Source organism: Brachionichthys hirsutus, chromosome 6, assembly GCF_040956055.1.
Source record: "Brachionichthys hirsutus isolate HB-005 chromosome 6, CSIRO-AGI_Bhir_v1, whole genome shotgun sequence".
Classification (NCBI taxonomy): domain Eukaryota; kingdom Metazoa; phylum Chordata; class Actinopteri; order Lophiiformes; family Brachionichthyidae; genus Brachionichthys; species Brachionichthys hirsutus.
The window spans coordinates 4164179-4186731 of record NC_090902.1 but is presented as its reverse complement, the minus strand read 5'-3'; the positions used below and the strand labels follow the sequence as shown (position 1 = coordinate 4186731).

Here is a 22553-nt window from a genome sequence, read left to right as displayed (position 1 = left end):
GAAAAAAGGAAAAAGACTTTATTCATGTTACTGTTCGGTAATGATCGGTAGGACTGACATCTTCAATTAAACAACATATCACACTACCAATAACACCTCTGATCTATATCAAGGGCTGAGTTAATGTGCAACTTTTTGCATTTTAAGCCTCTTTAATTTACTTGATTTCTTTGGTTTCTTTAATATTGAACTTAATACTTGGCTTGTTTCCAAATCTAAAGTCTACATGCTCAATTTGAAGTTAATGGGAGCTGACCAACATTTTAATTATAGAAGGATTAAATAGACATTATAGATAAATATAGATGAACGGAATTGCTGGGGAAGAGGGCAGGAAACGGCTCTACTGTATAGCACAAACAAATTCTTCATGCTGATGCTTATATATATATATATATATATATTTTACATCTCTCAGCGCAGCAGTACAGACAAGTGCCCTGTTATGTCTGAGTGAAGCAGAAGCATCCCAGATGAATAAAGTGAGGCAAGGCCCTTTGCAGCTCGTCATGCATGTCAATCACTATTCAGTGTGCTGATGTACAGTTCTGCTGAAGTATGCAGCTGCTCCCTCGAGGCTGAAGCGGGCTGGACTCTCCTCTGATGAAGCGGGCTGGACTCTCCTCTGTGCTGCTTGCACACTTTTACCAGGCCACGATAGAGAGCATCCTGTGTCTCAGTGCGACCGTGTGGTACGGCAGCTGCACGGCGCAGGACAGGAAGGACCTATCCCAGGTGGTGAGGACAGCTCAGGGGATTGTGGGTCACCGTCTGCCTGATTTGGACTCTGTTTACACCTCCAGAGTCCAGAGGCAGGCCAGACGCATCGCCACAGACCCCACCCACCCGGGCCACAAACTGTTTGTCCCACTTCCATCAGGGAAGCGGTTCAGGACTATAAGGAGCAGCACTGCGAGGCTCAGGAACAGCTTCTTCCCCCGGGCTGTGAAAGCAGTCGTTCCCTTGTAGCGATCTGGGACGCTTTGCTGTTGCTATTTTGCACTATTGCCTGTGATTCACACTCTTTGTGTATATGGCTTCAGACAGCAAGACTTTGTTCAGAAAACCCAAATGAAACAGGAGGTTTTTTCTTTTGGGGGGGGGGGGGGTATACATCAGAGTAGAGAGGTTCCTCTTTGCCACAGAAGTGGTGATGCTCTCTCACTAATTAGAAGTCTGCAGCGTTTTAACTCCACTGATTACTCCTGGCGCAGTTGGCTGAAAACTTTAACGGAGAGTCACGTAAAACAGGAGGAAATGGAGCCATTTGCAAATGTGAAGACTAAAATGTGAGCAGGTTTGAACCCAACTGGGTCAGATAGGATACTGTATATGTTAGGATGATCGGCTTTGGATTAATGTTTGCCCACTTATTGGCCCAAGGTATATTGCAAAGCATGGAACATGATAGTCGAGAAGTGCTCCAAAACCAGCACCGAGTGGCACACTTTAATATAGTAGAATCATGACATATTTAGTCGAGATTTGATTACAATAAATGCAGCAATATTTGTAGTACAGTATTTAGCCTGATATAAATGAATAGCCATGGAATGGCAGAAGCAGTGAGTGGTCAACAACATTAAAAACAAGCATTTGGACAGATGCCGGTTATTTGTTGGACAAAAATCATTGACATATTATCCAATTACAGTTTGACATGGTCAATTAACTTTCTCACGACGTGAACTCATCCATGTGAAGATGAATTTAGGATAAAATGCTGAATAAAGCCATTTTTAATGTGGAATATAACTTCAGTTCAATTTGCACTGATGAAAACACAGAGAACATGGAATAACCCATCTGTCTTCAAGGCCCTCTTCTTTCTATTACATACAAACCAATTAATTAGTCAGCACTTCCTCTAATTCTTCAATTAGAAAATCTTCCTTTAATTTAACAAATCACCAGAAAATCAACTGCTGACTGGAATTAATTAAAGGCACGGGGTTCAGTGCGAAAACACAAATGTAGACAGACACTTCCTCCGAGCGTGTGTCTCTTTAAGTGCCAGACTGGTGTGTTTGTGTGGAGGAAAGCTGAAGGCGCTGATTGGCAGGTAGCGATAGCGGCATAACAGACGCCCCGGCACACAATCTCAGCAGAGCAGATTCCCGCTGCAGCTGCCTGACCTCCAAACAGGCCAGACACCCACAGCCTCAGGACATGGCAAGGTAATCAAAAACCCACAAAGACTGAACTAAGCTATGTTCTTTCACTGTCCTGCCACCAAATGATAGGATTATCCAACAATTCCCATTCCAGCTTATGATGCGATGTTCCGAAAGCAAATGGGGGAAAAGGAATCTCAGCGACACCTGCATTTGGAAATTTGACATGGATGAGGGCGAAACTAAAGCTTTGAGAGCACAGAGTAATTCTGCAGCGCCGGTGCAAGTCAGCTGTTAGTACCTGGAGGCAGGCTGGCTCTCTTCCTCTTCTTGCTATTCTCAGCCGCGCTTTCCAGAGGACACTCACTCACCAGAGGCCCACTGGAACCGTTGAACTGGAGAGGGTCGTTGTTGGTTGCTGGATCAAAGGAGAGAGCGTTGAGTCCTGGAAGACACACACATGAAAGGCCTTATTATAGCACACACTGTCCAAAGCAATGGCTCCTGACCGAAGAGTACAGCCACTGGATGGATGCACGGAAAAGACTGACGCAAGGCTCTAGTGCTATTTTGCCTTCCAGGTACAAAACCCTTTGAGACTTCACAGTTTTATGATGTTCATGACAATGGTACCAGTGGAACAATGGAAAATACTTTATTCAAATCAAATTCGAAAGGATGAAATAGGATTCTGTTAAGTAATTCAAACCTCTGAAGATCACATGACATTAATTAAAAACATTTTCCATCTTCTCCGTTGGACTCTAACTTGTAATTTTATTTTTTTTACAGTTCCATTAAAACTAGGCGGCTTTCATGTGTTACTGAAGATCATGTGCTATGAACAAAAATCTGTATATGTTCTGCTAGACTGACCTCAAGGTTTGCTTGTTCTCTCTTACAGAATAAATTTACACAAAAAACTAAATTTAACCTTAAATATATATATATATATAAGACTTTAAAAATCAATTCAAGTTAATTGTCATTTTGAGAACTTAACGCTTCAAGCTTCTCTAATGGGAGAAGTTTGCGGTTTTGGACTGAAATTTAAAGACGTCAGTCTCTGGGAAATTGAATCAGACATTCCCCCACTTACTGTAATTATGATGTTTTTATTCCCAAATCACCAATCGTTTATGCAGAACACAATTGTCAGATTAATCTGTAAAGAAATAAAAAAGAGCCAAATAGGCTCTTTATGCAATACTCATGTAATATTTTAAGAAGTTAAATATTGAGAAATCAGACAAATATTTTGGCCAGACACTGAGATGCTACCTTAAAAAACATCTGAATTAACAGGGTCAAAACAATAAGTGAATATATGGCAATTTGAAAAATCAGGGAGCATAAACTATAAAAATAAATGCTCTGAATGTAGAGAAATTTAGTGCACCACAAAAAAAAAACTTTTCAACAAAAACATCAACGCATTTGTGAAAAGGTAGTTTTAGCACGACATGAAAAATTGAGCTGCGGACATTCTGTAAAATGAAACCCATATATCAGACCGCTTCAAATGAGATAAGCTCTCTCTCTAGCATTTCTATTTTGCCCGCTGTTATCTCAACGATAACGTTCATGTCCATCCATAACAAGTGAAAACAAAAATACATTTGAGATGGCTCTGGAGTCACAATAAATGACTTGACTTGCGTTTTCTGCTTATTATATCTGCTATTCTCCTCGTCCAAGAATTACGTATTTGTATACAAGCGCAGAGCAGGGTCCCGCGGAGATTTGGTCTATATTCATGAAACATTTATGACACTTCTTCATGCAAAGATCTGTTTTCCCTCTATCGTACAACAGATCAGAACTAATGTGGCTCGCTCAGAGGTTGATGAAACTCTAATCAGTTAGAGTTCATCTCTAGTTTCCGAGTACTATAAATGCCGACATCACAATTAAGGAGTTTCACTTTTATCTGTGTTCTGTAAGATCCATTTTCTTCATCTTATATTTAAACGCTTCAATTTTAGGAATACTTTCATTTAGATGGGTGTGGTTTCCATGTAAAACAATATATTTTAATGATATAATAATGCATAATCCATGAGAATAAGTAAAAACAATTCAAAATGCTGAGAAAAGGATTCAACATTTCCATCTCACACGGATAAATTCTGCAAGCCTCAATGAAAGCTAAAACATTTTATGACAGTTTAAATTCATTTTTCTCTTAAAACATAATTTACTGCTGCAAAGAAACTATTCAAGAAGGTGTTCCAAGCTCATCAACGCAATGGAACATTTCTGATTTGTCCATGTGAGAGTTCTGTGTATTGTCACAGGAAATCTCCTACAGTTGGGTTCGTGTCAACAGTGAAAATAGTAGCCGTTAGGGCCGTGGCTCAAGCTGTAGATCCATCTTCTGCATCATGTTGACTGCCAAGCCATCTGCCATGAATGTCTTGAACTGAGCCAAGCGCATGTCTGGTCCTGGGAGTTAGTAATTAATCAGTAACATATCCAAACTCAGCACGGAGCATCACAGGGAAACGATCCTGGATATGCGGGTACTGTTGGTCAAAGTCATCCAGGCCACTTTGAGTACGCCATCTTTAAGATCCTAAAGCCACATAGACGGGGCAAAAGCCATATGCCTATAATTGACATATTTCTGAAGGACAGTACAAGTGCATAAACTGAAACTGACATGAACAAGCTCACACCTGGGGATGGTCTTAAAAGTTAGTTTTACTTAATTGCTCTTAAAACACCATCGAAATTACAGAATAAGCAGATTGCACCGACATAAAAAAGGTCATGTGAAGAATGTGAATCAAACAATAACTGAGACGTTTGAGGCATTGCCAAAGGGAATCTCTTTCGTATTAGGTATTGTAATGTGTATGAGTTCAATAGCGATATTGCATGCTCCCTTTAAATATATTCAGCTGTCTGCACTGGACTCAGCTGTGCCTGGCATTGTCTCACGGGCGTTACCGTAGCCTCAAGTATTTATTTATGCTGTTGTCTGGACAGTAAACACACACACACACACACACACACACACCTTGTGCACCAAGTGTGTGTAAAACTGGAGCTGTGCACACCGCCCACATTTCCCATAAGAGTCTGTGGCATACTGAAGTTTGTTATTTGAGATTTCAAAATCCCATTGCTACTTTTTTGTTAGTGTAGACAGTTATGTCTATAAATGGCACAGAAATATTGTATTAGTGGAAAAGAGTTGGCATTTCACTCAAGTTCCACTTGCTACCCTGTTGCAATTAGACTGCTAACCAGCAATCTCATTTATGTTTGATTATACAATATAAAATTGCTAAATTTTGAAACAGAACAAGCAAGAGCAACTCCTGATAATAAATAATCAGATTAATAATATTAATAATAATAAGAAGAACCCACCTCATGAAAATGAGAAGGTTCATCTTAAGGGGCTTGTCCTCATACTGAAATTCTACAAATATTTTAGGATGCGAAGGAAGCAAATGATGACCTTACAAAACGAAGTTAAAGAAATCATGAGTCACCAAAACTGTTCATGAAGTCAATTGGGGGGAAAAAATATTCCATCACTTTTTTGTGCCTCTGAGAGGCTCCTGGCGGTGCTGCACATTATTCCAGGGTCAGTTTAACTTTGGTTCAATAAAAGCATTTTGACATTCACTCAAGTTCTTGCTATAGCACTTGTAATTCATTCAGTGGTCTCGAGAGCATTATATTTATTCTAATACAATTAAAAGTAACATTAATGTAACATTCAAAACCATGATGCAATGGTGATTAGTGCAACAGTAACAGCTCTGAGGCATGGTAAAGCTATGCATCTCTAGACAGATCAGTCACCAAAATTTAATTGAGATATTAAGCTATTCTTAGGCTGGAGTGTCAATCAAAACAGTCCAACTTACAATAACAGGGACACAAATGCAAACAGGCATTTTCCTGTCATCCGACGAGGGCCCTTAGCAGATGGATAAAGTAGGTGTCTAACTGGTGTGTCTTAGCAGTGGATGGAAAGGCCTGCCAAGCAGCTGTGGCATTCTCATAAGGCTATTAGCCAAGCTTTTCACCTCCTCCGTATTAATAGCAATGGCAAAAGCAGTTCAAACAAGAAATGGATGGGCAATACCATTCCTTGAACAGGTGCGCAATTTGTTAGGCTTTAACAAAAACCAAATTGTGGACCATGAAAATCCTGCTTTGTTTCTCACTTTGATATTTCAGGCCTGGCTTAATGAGCGATCACCAATGCAAGCCGTGGCCAGTAATCATTCTGTGGGAGTTTCAGAGTGGCTTGTCTTTTTGTTGTTGTTGTGGAATCAAAAATGTCATGAAGTGATCTGAGCCATTTGACATCACGTGTGAATCTTGAGGTGCAAATCATTTATCTCAGTCCTTTGTGTTGTATTCACAAAGCAGATAACATCATATAACATATGAACTATATTTGCATACCAATCTGATAGCAGATATTCATATATTACAAATATAAATTCAGTTAAGGGTAATATTAAAAGATGATGCCATTTTACAGCTATTTGTTAAAAAGAAAGGACTCTTATTTTTCCAGGCTGCTCAAAATGTAAAAAAATAAATAAATGTTTGCTTCAGAGAAACAAAAACATGTTGAATCGCTTCAATGATGTTGCACTGACATCTTATTGTGCATGTTCCACCAAAAATATAAATCTTATCTAAATCAATAGAATACGACATACAAAGTGCAAAACATCGGTACTTATTTTCTGCATTTTGTTCGTCAGTATTTCCAGCTGTGCTTTAACTGCAAGCTCAGGTTTGCAAGCGTGCCTACGAGCCTGTGCCTCCTATAATTATGTCATGACTGTTCATGACATCAGTGATGAGGAAGAAATTTCTCCTCAGGTCCCATCTGTTATTCCATCAAGCCTCAAGGAATTTACTGAGGGTTGATTTATTTTAATCACTCATACCACTCATCTCATTTCCATTAAACTTGCAAGGAATTTTTGCTTGGCCGTCTAATTCACTTTCCCTCTCAAAATCCTGTATGCATTTTTCAGTGTGTGAGAAAGCACGAGTATGTGTTGAGACAACACGGAAGTTGCCGACATCATGTGTTAGCTTAAGCACGGACATTGTTCTGAAAGCAATGCTTAACGTTGGAGAATTGAGTCAACAAGAAGCTCACATTAGCAGGCAATCAAGTTAAAATCTAGGACGCTCCCAAGAGAAATGTTCCCTTCTATGGTCGCCAAGGCACCAGAAAGTCCAAGTCACCACCTGTCCTCTCCTTTGAAAGGCAGCCTAATGTGATTCATAAGGTGTTTGGTCAGAGAAGACAAGAATACCTTGGCTTCATGAGCACTCATAGTACCATTTACATAGCAAATGCATGTGTCACGATTGGTAGAAACAAGCTTACGTTGAAGACTTCAGTCACGCTCACGACTCCCTTTGCAGCCTGTTAGGGAAAAATCAAGCCAATATCATTGTGTTATTGCATTCCAGAGGAATGGTTAAAGAACGACGACTGGCTCTGATGTATTTCAACCATAGCATGGCTTGTGAGCTTTGTACAGCCACGGCTGGCTGGGAATGAATGAATGAACTTCTTTAAACGACGACTGGCCCAAGTGTAAGTCCACTCTTCGCACGCCAAACATTAGTTGCTATGACTGCTGATATGCAAAGTAGAGTCTCTATGAGGCTGGAGACGCACACTTTGGCTGACCAAGTGTGCGTCTCCAGTAAGTAGCTGAAGTGATGCTTACTAAACCGCTCGATCCAATGACACCATTATAAATGCAAAGATTTCTCCTTTAGAAGAAGGCAAAAGTCACTCCTAATTTAAATGGCAATTTTGTTTCCTGTATGATTGTCAATAAAGCACTATTTCATTTTACCCCAACGTTTGTAGTTTTTAGATAGTTGTTAGATTGACTTTCAACGAGTAGATACGAGACCATATTCCTCCCGAGGTCAATTAAAACATGAAACAAAAATGATCCCTAGTTGTCTGTATTGTTTGCTTGTTCCGCTTCCTCTCTCCTCCTCATCGCAATGACTGAGTGAATGGCGATCACAACCCCTGAGTGACAATTCTACAAAGACAGCAGAATTCTGTTACCTACCATACAAGCCTTAATAAAATAACTAACTACCAGGTGGCTATTTGTCACTCCCAATCTGCTGGAACTCTCAATTTTAGTCCAGAATGCTAAACAAAGTCCTTATTAGGAAGTTTGTTGTCAATCTTCACTGCCGTGAGGGACACGCATGCTGTCTTGTTATAACTGCTTATTAATATGCATGTGTCGTTTAAAAAACATTTAGTAAAATCTGATTTCCTGTTCAAATGTTGAGGGGAACATCAATTGGACTTGATTTTGTACATCCAGTAATTGTTCACAGTAACAGTGGACTCATAAAGTGCAGGCAAAGATCGTGATGCGTATATAGATATGGCTGAATTGTGTAATTTTACTGGCACTTGATGTTTGAGCCTTAAAATAAGTGGTTTGGATCAGAGTTAACAGTCAGTGTGTCTCGTTTGCATTTGTTGATGCACTGTCCCTTTGACTAGAAGCATTGCAATTGTCCCGAGTGTATCAGCATAATCAACACATGATGGACCTTGCGAGTTAAAAAAAAAGGTACAAGTCATAAGACGACAGAGTGAGATCCTGCCCTTCAAACTGAAGGAATTATCTAGTGAACCAAAAGACACGCCAGCCTTTAATGACCAGAGAAAACATCAGGAAAAACTGGCACGCTGAAATTTAAGGCTTAGATACAGCAAATATCCCAAAACAAGGGGTGCAAGAATTCAAAATAACATATTTGTTTTCCTTTGGGAAACAGTTGTTTCAGTCGAACAGTTGGGAGTCACACCAGGTTGCACTCAGTCAGGTAAACACCCACCCAGAAACGCAACGATCTGTTTGATTTATCCAGATGTCTTCGGTTTCCACTGGTGCGTGCTAAAGCTAAGCGACGACTCATTTAAAAGACAGAAAAATAGTGACAAATGGTAAAGTGAATCATCTTTTAATGTGATCCCTGGTGGAAACTTCACGAACAAAGCGTGTCACTGTAGGAAGAACAGTAATGCATCAAACTCTTAATGCGTAGTGAGAAGCCAACCGTGCTGAAGGAGGTGCAGCAACATATCGGGAGATGCAAGATTAATGCCAGCACTTTTTTGGCATTGGACGTGCACATTTTCTGAATTAAATTGATGAATCCAATTTATTTAATTAATTCACAACTTTCTATAGACCAGATGTGGCCCAGGGGCCAGCTGATAATCACTGCTGTCTATCGCAGCCTGCCAATGACTAGGTTTGACCACTTTTGGACATTCAACGGGTGAAACACCCTCTACTGCTGCCTAGCTGTGACCACAGCTTTCGGCTGACAGTGCTGTCCGAGTACTGTGGTATGAAAAAAACAAAAAACAGACTATTAATTAATTAATCTTGCTTCCTGTCATCCATTTGGCAATATATCAAAACTGGAGCATGAAAAATATCAACATTATGAATCAGTTTATTCTGAGAGCAGACGATTATGTCAATGAATGAAGTCTAAACTTCAATAAGAGTCCTTCTTACCGTTTTGTTCTAGAGCTATAATGCCACATAAGCCAAGGCTATGAAAACAGTTGAACTCTCTTCTCGTACGGATTTAGTGGACCGTGTCACAAATAGAGATCGCATGACGTTCCTAAGTGCTCAAATAACCATCTGCAGGCTGCTTTTGAAATCATTTTACATAGAGCAGCTTGCACAGTCCATGTGCTCCTCTCAAGGGAGTAGCTGCAATAATTTGAGAAATAATCTTTAGAAAGAAAAAAATACTACTGCAATAATATCATATTTTCTCTTTGTTGCAGAGTCTCCCAGATGACATGTCAGAGAAATGGGACAGGAAATGACCCTTCCAGTCAGGCCATTTGCCAGGTCACGGAAGCAATCAGGACAAAGGCAATTAGCCAGTTTATAGATCACACTTATTCAGTTATAGAGAAGGCAACCAAGCCCAGCAGAGGCCATTAAACCAATGTAATGAACAAAGAACCATATTTTCATTTCAAGCAAATATCCATGAAGAAATGTAATACATTAGACACATGCCAGGGCAGGGACCAATGTCTGAAGTAAGGTTATTAGTGCAGCACTTCCTGGATTTATTTATATTTTTCTAGCTACTGTATACCTCACCCTCGACATGCTTATGGGTTAGCTCCAGCTTGGATTAAGTGAAATAACATTAAGGAAGAAACAATATAGTATTGTCAAAAAAATGATGTAACGACTGGTACAATCTGTGTAATGTGCATGAAGTTTAAAAAACAACAACTTATAAAATGAATTCTTGAAATCTCAAACAATTACTACAAAAATAATGGAACAGGGCCACAGCCCATCAAGCTTATATGTCATTATCTGGCACCGCCAGCTGGGCCTTTACATCGAGAGCCAGCAGATTGGGCCAGAAGAGTGAGTGAATTTTTGGCATTAAAATAAAAGGTTGGCATTGAAACAAAAACATGGACTGAAATATTACACATTAGCATTGAACTATTTGTATTTGAAATTATTTTACTGGCAATGAACACATATGTGGCTCTGAAATATTTACACTGAAAAATAAAGGACTTTCTACAACAGCTATTTCCAGTTGGTAGCCGTTCTTAGCTTCCAATGACAGGCCATTGTTCTGATTCCTATTTGAGGATAAGTGTGTGATCCATCGTAAGGTGATTAAGTCAGCCTTATGTTTTTTATGAACCACAACAACTGTACTCTGTATAAACGCTGTATAAACGCTGTAAAAACGCTGTATAATACAAGACGGTAAAGACAAAGAGACGCTGCTAATATTTCAGTCAATTAAACCCAAGAGCTATCAGTTAGCTTGCATGGGCACAGGTTTCAAGTTACACACGCGCCTTTACAAACTCTCTAGTTTCTCTCCTTCATCCGAGGAGCTTGGATGATTCCTCTGAGGCTCCATCCTACACCAGGCTCTCGTTACCAATTCCCGTCTTTGACAAACTGCCCAGCACTCACTGAAATATGACCCATAAAGTCCGGTGCCACTATAAACCCAGATCCATAGCTGATTTGTGAATCCAATTACCCCGCTGTCTGTAATGGCTGTGTTCAGAGCCATGATGTTAAGTCAGCTGTTGTCAGCATTTGCCCCTAAGGTCGCAGCCTGCAAGAACATTAAACGACATTAAACATCTCAGACAGATCATCTAAATAACCTTCCTGACAAACAGCAGTAGAGGAAGTCGGCTGGACTATGAGGGGCAAAACGTAAATAAAAAATTAGTTTGCCAGTGCAAACACAGAGGTCAAACAGCATGTAGATGCTTTATTGATTGATACATTTTGCTAGCGGTGCTGCAATAAAAAAAAAAAGAAAAGAAAAATTTAATGCAGGTCAGGAAACTAGGGACGTGCATTTCAATCAATCTGGGAAACATTTACAATATTTATTCTTGAGATACGTCTGTAGATGGAGTCATGTTGAAGTATGCCATGAATGGTGCGGGTTTGAGAGCGCAAGTCAGTTTTCCTTTTCTGTGAAATTACCTGCATAGTAAATACTGTGATTTCTACAAAACGTTTTTTTGTTTTTTTTGCTCAAGTAGAGTCAAGGTTTTCCAACAGTTCATAGAACACTTTATAAGTGAAATACATAAACTGAAAGAACAGCCGTTTGGTACAGTGACATTTCACCTATAGCTCTTGGTGTGTTTCCGTACCCTTTACTCTGATTGCCCGATTTATATATTTATAGTGCCATGAAATGGTTCATCCGAATTGGGGTCTATGAGGGTAAGTTCGTAGATATAAAAATTGAAAGGAAGAGCACAAATGAAATTTACCAAAAACAAAAGGAAACTTTTCTGGGTTATCCAAACTCTTTCTTTTATTTTCCACAGAGAGCTAAGGCCAAGCTCACACATTAGATATTTCATATTAACAGAAGAGTTTCTCAAAGACTTTCCTACTTTAATTGCAGGGAGATGCAAGTTTGGATGAAATAAGTTTGAGTCTCCTGTACTACGACCTTAAAGTCTTAAAAGTCTTGCTCAAGCATCTGCCCTGACCCATGACAGCACTTTCTTTAAGTGAGAGACAAAATGCCCACATTAGACAAACAGCATACGGAGATCCTCTTCTACTCTATTAATAATGCATTTACAGATACATTCTGTTCACCCAGTGCCGCCCCTCTTCCTCCCTTAAGCCATTCCTTCTTCCCAAAGGAAGAGCAATGTAAATCTAGGCTCCTGGTCTCTATGACCATAAAGCCATGGCAGCTTTCCAGACAAGCAATCTCTGTAGACAGCCCTGTCCTCCGGAGCAAACCACTGAACCACAAGCTCTGGTTTCTCTCCATTGGGAACATGCTAAAAGAATGAGCGTTTGGAAAAGTCAGACTTTAACCAAGATACTTACATCCTGAAAAGCCATATATTCACAGGACAGCTGCACATGTGTAAAGATGTCATGAGATTTCCTGAAACAAACACACATTTGCTGTGTGACTTATGCAAATGCATATATATATATATAATTATGTTTAAAGGGGAAAACATCAAGATCCATACACAAAGCAGCTCTCACATAAACTTCTGAATTACTGGATCAATCCATCATCCAGTTTTAAGTCTGCAACACGGTCTCCAAAGCAGCCGTGTACACAGGTAACTCCAGAGACGTACAGCCGTAGTGTCCTACATCCTGCGGGTGATCCATCACTTTTCATGTTGTGCTACTTCCAATTGCTTCTCAGAAAACCGTAAAAACAGAAACTCTGGTTCGCTCTGTCTCTAGGGAGTGAAACATTGCCTGGAAGGTGTGATTTTTCCGGTCTAACCGTTTTAACCAGAGAGTTGTCCTCCTCTGCCCGCTAGCAGACGGTCACGATGAAGCAACATGAGTATCCACACACAAAATGTACAGCTATGGAATCCTGCAATGGAAAAGCACAGACGCAAACACAAGTCCTCTGTGTTAGCCAGAGAGTTGAGTTGTTAAGCTTCGATAATCAGAAAAATCCCAACGGTCTGAGTGATTGTTAACTCGCCAATGATAATTTATAGTTAGTTCAACAAAATGAGTCTTAAATCTAAGGGAAAAAAGCATCCATTGTGCAGTCATGAGTTACTGCTTCCACTTTAGCTAAATGAGCAGTTCATTGATGAGAAAATGAAACAGAAACCATTTTGTTAATCAGATGTTTACCATTTTCATTAAAGTGACTGGTAAATTAATGGCAGTGATTATGACATGAAGGCCTTTAGCTCCAACCCCCCCCCCCCCCCCCCCCCCCGCCGATTAATAAGTACTGCACAACTGGTCATATTTTAGTATGAAGCAGGATTGGGTTTCCTCACATTTCCTTCTCTTCTTAGTGCACTACACTGTTAATACAATCACTTCCTGTATCGATTTCAAAATCGGAAGCCCTTCATTTCTCAGTGATGAAAGCCCTTCATTTCTTAGTGGGGCTTCTTGAGAAACATGTGAAGAAAGCATGCAATATAAAAGAGTCAGACTAGATTAACGTATACCAAAGCAAAGTGGACTAGAATACAATTCAACATGAGAATATGCGGCTGGAATAAATGATGGATAAATGAGTGCATACAAATCCGAAGCATGACAAATAGTCCATATCAAATCTAGATCGCATGCCTCCAATATTTGCTCTGTCCTCTTACATGGGATTCCAGATCATACATAACACTGAGGCCAATGTAGAGGACGGACATTTTCACCAAGTCATTTTGAGAGCAGAACTGAAAATGCAGAAAAGTTTGTCAAGCAACTCCCTGGTAAACAGCATAATCCATCTTCTTGAAACTGCTTCTCTATCCTCCACGACTCAAACGATCTGTCATCCGGGTTTAGCGCACAGCCAATGCTACCCCGATCCCTCCTTTTACATTGCTCAGAAATGTAAAATAAGGCCCGACGGCTGACTTCATCTTTCATGTCGATCCTGAGCCTACTGCAGAGTCCTTAACTCCAATTTTAAAGTATCCCTACATGGTTGCTTATCTTGAAAGTGATTATAAATGACGAGCTCTGTCAGACATATGGCTGAAGTCCCTGAAGTGGTGGCACGTTGAACTGTTGCTGCTGTCAACATTGCTGATCCTCACAGGGATCCTCCACACGAGTACCGGTAGTTCAAATGCTTCAATCCGAAGGCATTTTAGAATCATTTCGGACTGCTGTTGTATTCCAAATGCTTAACGACTTGGACACAGTCAAATGGCATGTCTCGAAGGCACACAGGAGAGAACATTTGGCATGTGAATAAACAACAATGATTACAGTAGTCTGCTGTAGAGATCTGAGATGAGCGGTGAAGCATTAAAACGATCAGGTTAATACAGCAAGACTCTTAAGCATCAGCTCCACTGAAGCAAACCAAGCACAAGAGATTTTTGGAAGAAACCACACCGTTTGCTTTGTAACTGATTTGTAATGAATAGTTCTTGATTTCTGATGGACACACTGAGATAAACGCGCATCATACCTTTATCATGAAAATGTAATCTGCAATCTTTACATTTAAGCATTTCGTTTTTGACACATTTTTCTTGACAGTGGAGGCCATTCATTGCAGGAATACCTGCTGCCACACTCGAGCTACCACCTTACATCTAAATGCCTCCACACACCTGTCAATATTCTGATTCCATCCAAGCTTGTCCAAGCCAGAAATAATAAATTACTTCATCAGAGCAGCAACAATCAGCTGAAACCCAGTATCAGCAAATCAAATACAAGTATCTAATGGACCACAGTACAGAAAATGAACTACCAACACTAAAGTGTGGATTATTTAAACACACACACTAACACGCAGAAGATCCCTCCAATCACCACAGTTTCACCAATTCAGGAAACAACAAATAAGACATTTGGTCACAAGTTCACATTCTGATCATGAGTTGTGGTGACGACTAACGGCCAGAAGGAACATAATGACGTCACAGTTAGGTTGACTATTGGCGATTTTATATAAATGCATCCGAGTAGAAACCCGGGACAATTCATTTCACCAAGGGAGTTCAGTCTTGATTGGAGTCCGTTCGCAGGGCGTTCGCCCATCTGGAGCATTCAAATTTCTCTCAAACAGGATGACAAACAGGTCTCTCTTCCATCTCCTATTCCCTACTGAGAGAAATACAGTTTAATAAACACACCGTCATGAATAGAAGCGGAATACACACTTGCGGTGATGAAAAGAAAACTGCCTCGACAGTACCGGTAATCTGAAGATGTTCCTACCCGCCTGTCAGACTGCCTTAAACTGACGGGCAGGATGAGTGTGTTTAAAACACACAGATGAATCAACAAATCAATCACTGTGTAGCCACTAAGCAATGACAATAAAGGCTTTCTATTCTATTCTAAACACATTCAGCCAAACATGTAGAATGAAAACCTTTCAAATAGTGTAAAGGAAAGCTTTAGAGCTGATGCCTCTTTCCCCAAAAGTGTTTCTGAAAGATTTCTGAATCAAATTCCATATTTTAGTAATTACATGCTATAATTTACTTTATTAATGGTTCTGATTTGTGAAGTCATTCAATTTACTCAACTAAACATCTGTATGCTTCATTGCCGTGATGAAACCTTACTCCAATAAAACAATGTAAAGTCTGTTATGGCTTCATAAAGCTCAAACTGGGGATGAGAAAACAAACTGGTTGCGGTTCATTTGTAGGTAAATCTCTTGGCGATGAGGCTCTCTGCATTACTGAGCTGCTACCTGCAGGAATATTTGACAAGTCATTGTTTTCATGAGCTTAAAAGAACGCAGCAATTAGAGTATGAACACACACACACACACATCAAAGCTGTAGTTAATCCGAATTAAATTGTCTATATAGAGAGGAAGCTTGTGAACAGAATGCACGGTAAACCGGTTAACTCCAAGGAGAATCCTCCCTTAATTTGATGCGGCAAGTCCTGAGCAATTGCCCCGTGCAACTGGAGCTGGAGTATTCATGCGTTATGGCCATTCGGGAATAAACGAAATGGAAATCTTAATAGTAAGAGCAACTTGTTCCGATAAACAAGCCCCGGTAAGACAGGCCTATATCACCGAGTCACCGTGCCAAATTATACATCTTATTTTTTCAACCAGCTTTCGGACTTAACGCAATTAAAATAAATACAGATTGCAACGGCTCAGCGGTGATCGGGCGTGCGCGTGGATGAAATCTATTCCAAAAACTTCATCCACAAACAGCTGCAATAAGGCGTGTGTCGGTAGAGATAAGAGCCACGACGCGTTAACACGCAAGTGTAGAATGAGAACGGGCGACTATTGTTTAGCGTCCGGCACCATTACGCACAGTAGCGCGCAGCGGAGAGGAAGAAGAAAACCACCGCTATCACGCCGGAGAATCGGCCCGGCTCTCCTTCTTCTTCTGCGGTCTCAACAGCTGGTGGACGCCCGACGATGACGGACTAAAACAGCGAGATGCGCGCTCTGCTGCTGCAACTTCGGAATCAACCGACGCGGAGGCGACTGGCTGAAATGCGCCCGGAGCTTCGCGGACCTCCAGCGGGTTCCCTGCAGCAACGCTGCGTGTACGGCCATAAAAACAAACACCTCTGCTGTCAGCAAAAAAAACCAAAAAAAAAAACGAGATGAGTGCAAGAAGAGGGAGATCGTGTACCTGTGTACTGCAAGAGGAACATTGTCCACACAGTGCGAGGTGCGATTCCGGTCGGTCCTCCGTAGCAGGACGAAGCGCACCAAGTAAAAATCCTTGAATGGAGACGGGGAGGCTTTGCCCTTCGGTCCGTCCGCTCGGCTCGGCTCGGCTCCGCTCGGCTCCGCTCGGCTCCGCTCGGCAGGCTGGACTGCAATGAGAGGCGCCTGAGTCCACGCGGGACCTTTTAGATGCGGCAGGCGAGCCCGCCCCCGCGACGCGACGCGTCCGGTTCTGTTGGGTTCGGTTCTGTCCGGTTCGGTTCGAGGCAGGAATACTAGTCCGCTTCAGCGCTCATCCTTTTTGTCGGTCCGAAACTCGCGCGGCGCTGCTTAGAACTGTCAGGAGGAGAGCTGCGTGGGGAACAAAGGCGAGCGTGTCTTTCCACGCGCTCGCCCACTCAAGAGGTGAATCCGAAATGAATCACAAAACACACAAAAAAGATTTTTTTTGGGAACGTCTTTTAGGGCGCAGGCGAGCGATAACACGGCGCACAAGACACAAACTTTTGGCAGCTGTGGCTTTAAAGGTGTGATTCTGCAGTTTGCCTGCTGGAGGAGGAGAAGCCGAGAGATCATCGTTCATCGGCTGATGCGTGTCGGGGGGGGGGCGCAATGCGTGCCATGCGTGCCATGCGTGCCATGCGTTCCCATCGACATGCAGAAAGAGCGTCGTGGCTGGAGATGATGAAGACATTATTACATACATGCAGCTTCCAACCGAAGAGAGTAAGAGCCGCATCAAGGTTCAGACTCCACCCGGACATTTATGTTGTCTTGGACTATAACAAGTCAACAAGAACTTTAATCAAGTTTCCAAACGACTCGAGCTTCATGAGATTGAGGACGGTGTTGATCAAGACACACCCAAACGTTTAATTACACGAGGAAAACAGCAGAACAAACGCCATTATACTTCTGTAATTAGATGCAAGCTGTGAACAGAGACACGGAGAACGGGAATGAGAATAACATGGACTTTACTTTACTTCACTTCACTGATCAAACGAGTTTTCCTGATCTCACACGTTCCCTTAAGGAGAATCAAACATCACCCTTTCAATGTTTAGTATTTAGGCAGCTTTCTAATTGTAACAGCTGGGGGGGGGGGGGGGGGGGGTTAACCTTTTATTTAGGTGTGCTCATTTTGGAATAATGAAAAGAGGACGATATTTCCCAGAGTGATGGTTCCCATTATCGGTAGATTACGCATAGACATGGTTGTGAGTTTATTACAGATACCTTCATACAACTAATGCAATCTATGCTGTAGCCCTCTAATGAATCCAACATTTATGCATCATAATATCTCCTACTACAACTGAACAGCACCACAGTCTTCAGCCGGTAAGATAACCGTTGTCTGAAGCTGTCCATGCTGAAACGCCGCCATGATCCTGAGCACATGTAGGCTAATGAGGACCATGTGACTCCCTGAAGAGCTCCAGAACAGCTCAAACGAAGCAGCCAACTTTCAGGAGGAGCGTTAGCACAACATTTTAACCAACCGAGCACCGAAAGCATTTATTCTGATGCTTTTTAATCCGGCATCTTATAATAATAATAAAGATATTATTATTCTTAAACATGCACCATTATATCTTGGGAAAAGTGAAAAGAATAACTATGATGATGAAATATGTATCCTAAGTGTAAAAAAAATAGGAGACTTAAAAGATTATACCAGCTGGCAACTTCCATTATATTTACAACTGTAGTACTTATATACTGATGAGTACTCGATGTTTCAATGAGGAGCGGCATGTGGGAAGATACTTTATCAGCATCATACAAAACAGGGACCGATCTTTTTCTCGTACTGCAGCCCAGCCTTGGAACAACACTGAACGGACAAGCCTGCATGCATCACTTCTTTCTCTGTGAAGCAGGTTCATTAGAAAAGAAAAATACATTGCACATGAACATACATTGATCAAGTACAAGACAGCATGCAACAGCAAACACAATATTACTTATGCATTTATTGATATTAAAAAAAAAAAAGAAAGAAGGCAAAGCAACAAATTGACAGCCAGCTTTTACCTTGTCTATATTTTCACCAGAAAAGATTCGTCATAAATAAACTGAATTTCTTTCTGGGCAGAATTCAATTACCCCTGTCAGCCAGCAGTAATGAGTAACAGCAAGTGCATGCTCTCATTCAATTTGGGAGCAGGCACTTGCTGTCCCTAGGGACTGATGCTTGCCTGATATCTTGATTTTATTTATTTATTTATTTTTTTAACAATAACCTGTTTAGTGTAGCAAAACAATCAAGTCAAACACTAATTTGACTCTGTGCATGTGCGTGTGTGGGGGGGGGGGGGACATTACACCCCTCTTAAGTTAAATGGACTGCCTGCCTTGAGTGCTAGATAGAATCGGGAATTGTGGCAGAATGATTTCCCCATTTCTTAAAATAAGATTTCACTGTTAAATAAATCACAAGTATGTATCATTCAGTTCATCCTTGTTGAACGTATTGGAGAAGAAACATATAGAATGGTTGACCCAGTTCGATCCAGTTTCCTGCTCAATACATTTGTTCAGTTAATGGGGAAATCTTTCATTTGATGAATTATTCAAATTCAATCACTGCATATTAAATGGAGGCTGTTCCTCATCACTAAAAACGAGGCCTTTAAGAGGATACCGCTTTCTTCTTTGCCACAATTCATTCTTAATCAATAGCATTTATGGCCTCTTGTTAAGTGAAGTGTTCGCACTGTTTGTCTGCCATTCACTATTTGCCATTTGCCAAATCACCCCTTTTCACTGCTACCATGGCCTTATCAATATGCCCTTTCCGATCCAACTACAGGTTTCAGAGAGCTACTCCATCAGGGCTTCAGAGAGAGAGAGAGAGAGGGAGGATTATATCTAAAAAGGCTCTGTAAAGCATGGGGTTTACCAGTTTCTATTACCTGCAGTGGATTCTGTGACTTACGTACTGAGATCAATGAATGGCACGTTTGCAGCCCAGGCAATATTAAGAAAGAAAAAAAAAAAAGTCAGTAACTCCACTGTCCTCTATGGAGGGAGCCAGCCAGCACAGAAATGTGTCTTGAGGATGGGGTGGATCTCTGTCTTTTTGGATCTTGTTAAATCATCTTTGACCTCTATCTTCTGACCTGCATTTTGCATCGGGTGAGGGTAATGGGAAAGGACATACTTATTTGCCAAAACCTAGCAAGAAAGGCGCTTTTCATTCACCCTCTCGTTCCTATCTCTTAAGCAATCCGTCAGCTTCTTTCCTATTCAATTTCAATTCTTAGACACCGTACTGCAGGATTCTTTTCCTTTTTCAAAATATAACATCTTACAAAGACACACTGTGTGCTCGACCTAAAGACCGAGGCATGTCAATAACAATGCTGATGTTAAGCAGGCATGATGTTCACTGTATTGGAAGAGTGGTCGCATGCAAACGGAGCGCAGCTTAGGGTGTGCAAAAGAGGAAGTGCATGAGGTGCATGCCATTCTCTTTACAGACACTTGGCCATGAAGTACTGGAGAGAGTTTTGTTGACATGGTGATGGCACGAGATAAAAAACCTTCTTACTGACACGGGAAACCAGATTGTATTTACCAAGACATTTCCTTCAAAACTGCAAACATCAGTCTCACGTTGCAAACACTGACAAGCTTGCAGCAAAGGATGAAATGGTTAAAAGGAGAATAATTTTAAAATCACAAGAGTGAGGCAGGTATAGAGATTTTAAAGAAATGAAAAATTGATGTCCTCTAAAATAATTAGAAATGACCTTAAAAAGGTGCACAGACCATGTAATTAGACTGTGAAGCAAAGATCTGTGGCAGCAAATACTCTGTGATGGAAAACCGTGGTAATTACAGCAATCAACGGATTGGAACCAACACACTCTTACCTGTGATTCTGCTTGATCTGATGTCTTTGTACATCCTAAACATCCATTTTAATCACTGATGATCTTAACATCTCCAGTCTTGTTGTAAATCTGTTTCGGAAAGCAAAATTGCAACCGAAGGGTTTCGCTAAACCTAAACATGCGAACATGCGCCCCCCACCCTCAGTCCTTCAAGGACATTGAGTGAAAGCAGTTAAGAAAAAGCACGTTAAAAGAGCTTTGTCTTCAATAGCGAGAAAAGACAAACAGAGGAGAATGGAATTCATCCGCTACTCCAAAAGGCACGACCTCCCTGCTTTGTGAAGCTCATCAGAGCCAAAGAGGGCTCTGAGGCACGGGAGGGTCCCATTGACTGCACTATTAGCACTCAAACTGAGGGGATCAGCACAGAGGAAACAAGCAGCACTGCCAGAAGGATTCAGAGTATCCTGTAATGCATTTCATTCCACCCTGAGGGTGCCATGATAACCAGAGGAATTGGCTTTCTCCAGCTATGATAATCTGCATCAGTCATGCCATGCCAACACACTCTCAGGCCACTGAGAAGGTCACAGTGATCCCCAAACCTTGCTCTTCTCAGCTAGTAACAGCCTCTGAATTCCCATTAGAAGACCACACAGGCAGGGATATGTGTTCTGCATTCTATTACCTTCAGGTCAGGGACTTGATTTGCTGTATTTCACCAACAAAAATGTTAGAATCAATGTTTTTGCATGAGTCTTGTAATTTAATCCACACAAAGGCAAAAATGTACAATTTACCAGATATGTTATATACCTTTTTCTAGCATGGACTATAAAATATCCTGAATATTTCCAAACCACCCTGGAGAGGACATTCTTCGGCAACTGGCCCAGTAGTCTCAGAGAAAGGAGATACCTTATGATAGCACTGTCAACTCATCCTTTGTTTCCACTGAAAGGAAGTCACAAACCATATAGCCTTCTGTAACAATTTGCTGTGTTGTATTTATCATACAAACCTCACAGCAACTGACTGGCACTTCACAAGCAGCTCTGGGGAGCCTTTTCCTTCCTGTAGCTGTCCCTCAGCCAGTGGGCTTATCTCTGTGATTAAAGGGTCATCTCAAACACAGTGGCAACTAACAGAAGCTTTGAAGGTTTCTACATTCGTGTAGAAACCTATACGATAACATGAATAATCTGGGTCCGAGATCTACTTTGTTAACAGTAATTTCCATCTACTCCCATGCTTTAATGATGTAGGATGAGAGGCGAAACATCTTTAAACTCTTCCTATAAATCTAATTTAATCAACACAGAGATCCATCATGACCTGGATTACTATACGTTATACGTACCATATATTGTTTTTCAGTAAATTCAGATGTCTGTTAAAGGATGATCCATCTTTGATTTTTGGTGCGACGATGATGATTTGAAAATCGGGAGGCACAATCTCCACATAAGACTCCAAAAATAGCCACCCTCATGATTAAAAAAAATATATATATATTAAAGAGCCTTGACCATGCGTGTAGACTAATTTTGGTATGGATGGATATTTATTTGGAATATTTAATTTATCCCTGGAGGAGAAACTCTTCCCTGAATTTGACCCATCGCTGAGGAGCAGTGGGCTGCCCTTATGGCACACAGGGAGCATGTTGGGGTTAAGCATCTTGCTCAAGGATACATCAGCATGTAGACTTTGGAGACTGGTGCTTGAACCACTGACCTTCTGATAAGTGAGTGATGCTCTTGCCACCTAAGGCACAGCCGCCCAAGCTTGTGGGAAGGTCCGCTACCGTTGTAAATCTCCATTTGTTGATAATCTGTAGAGTCCCACACTTACTACTACGTACTGTTCT

At 41.1% G+C, this 22553-nt stretch overlaps 1 protein-coding gene across 1 annotated transcript in view; it reads right to left on the bottom strand.

Moving 5' to 3' along the window:
- Positions 1-22553, bottom strand: part of enox2 (ecto-NOX disulfide-thiol exchanger 2) — a 93373-nt gene that overhangs the window by 55192 nt on the left and 15628 nt on the right. Inside the window, exon 3 of the mRNA XM_068740354.1 lies at positions 2416-2559. Within this exon, the coding sequence (XP_068596455.1) occupies positions 2416-2559 (144 nt within the window). The remainder of the gene's footprint in view (positions 1-2415; positions 2560-22553) is intronic.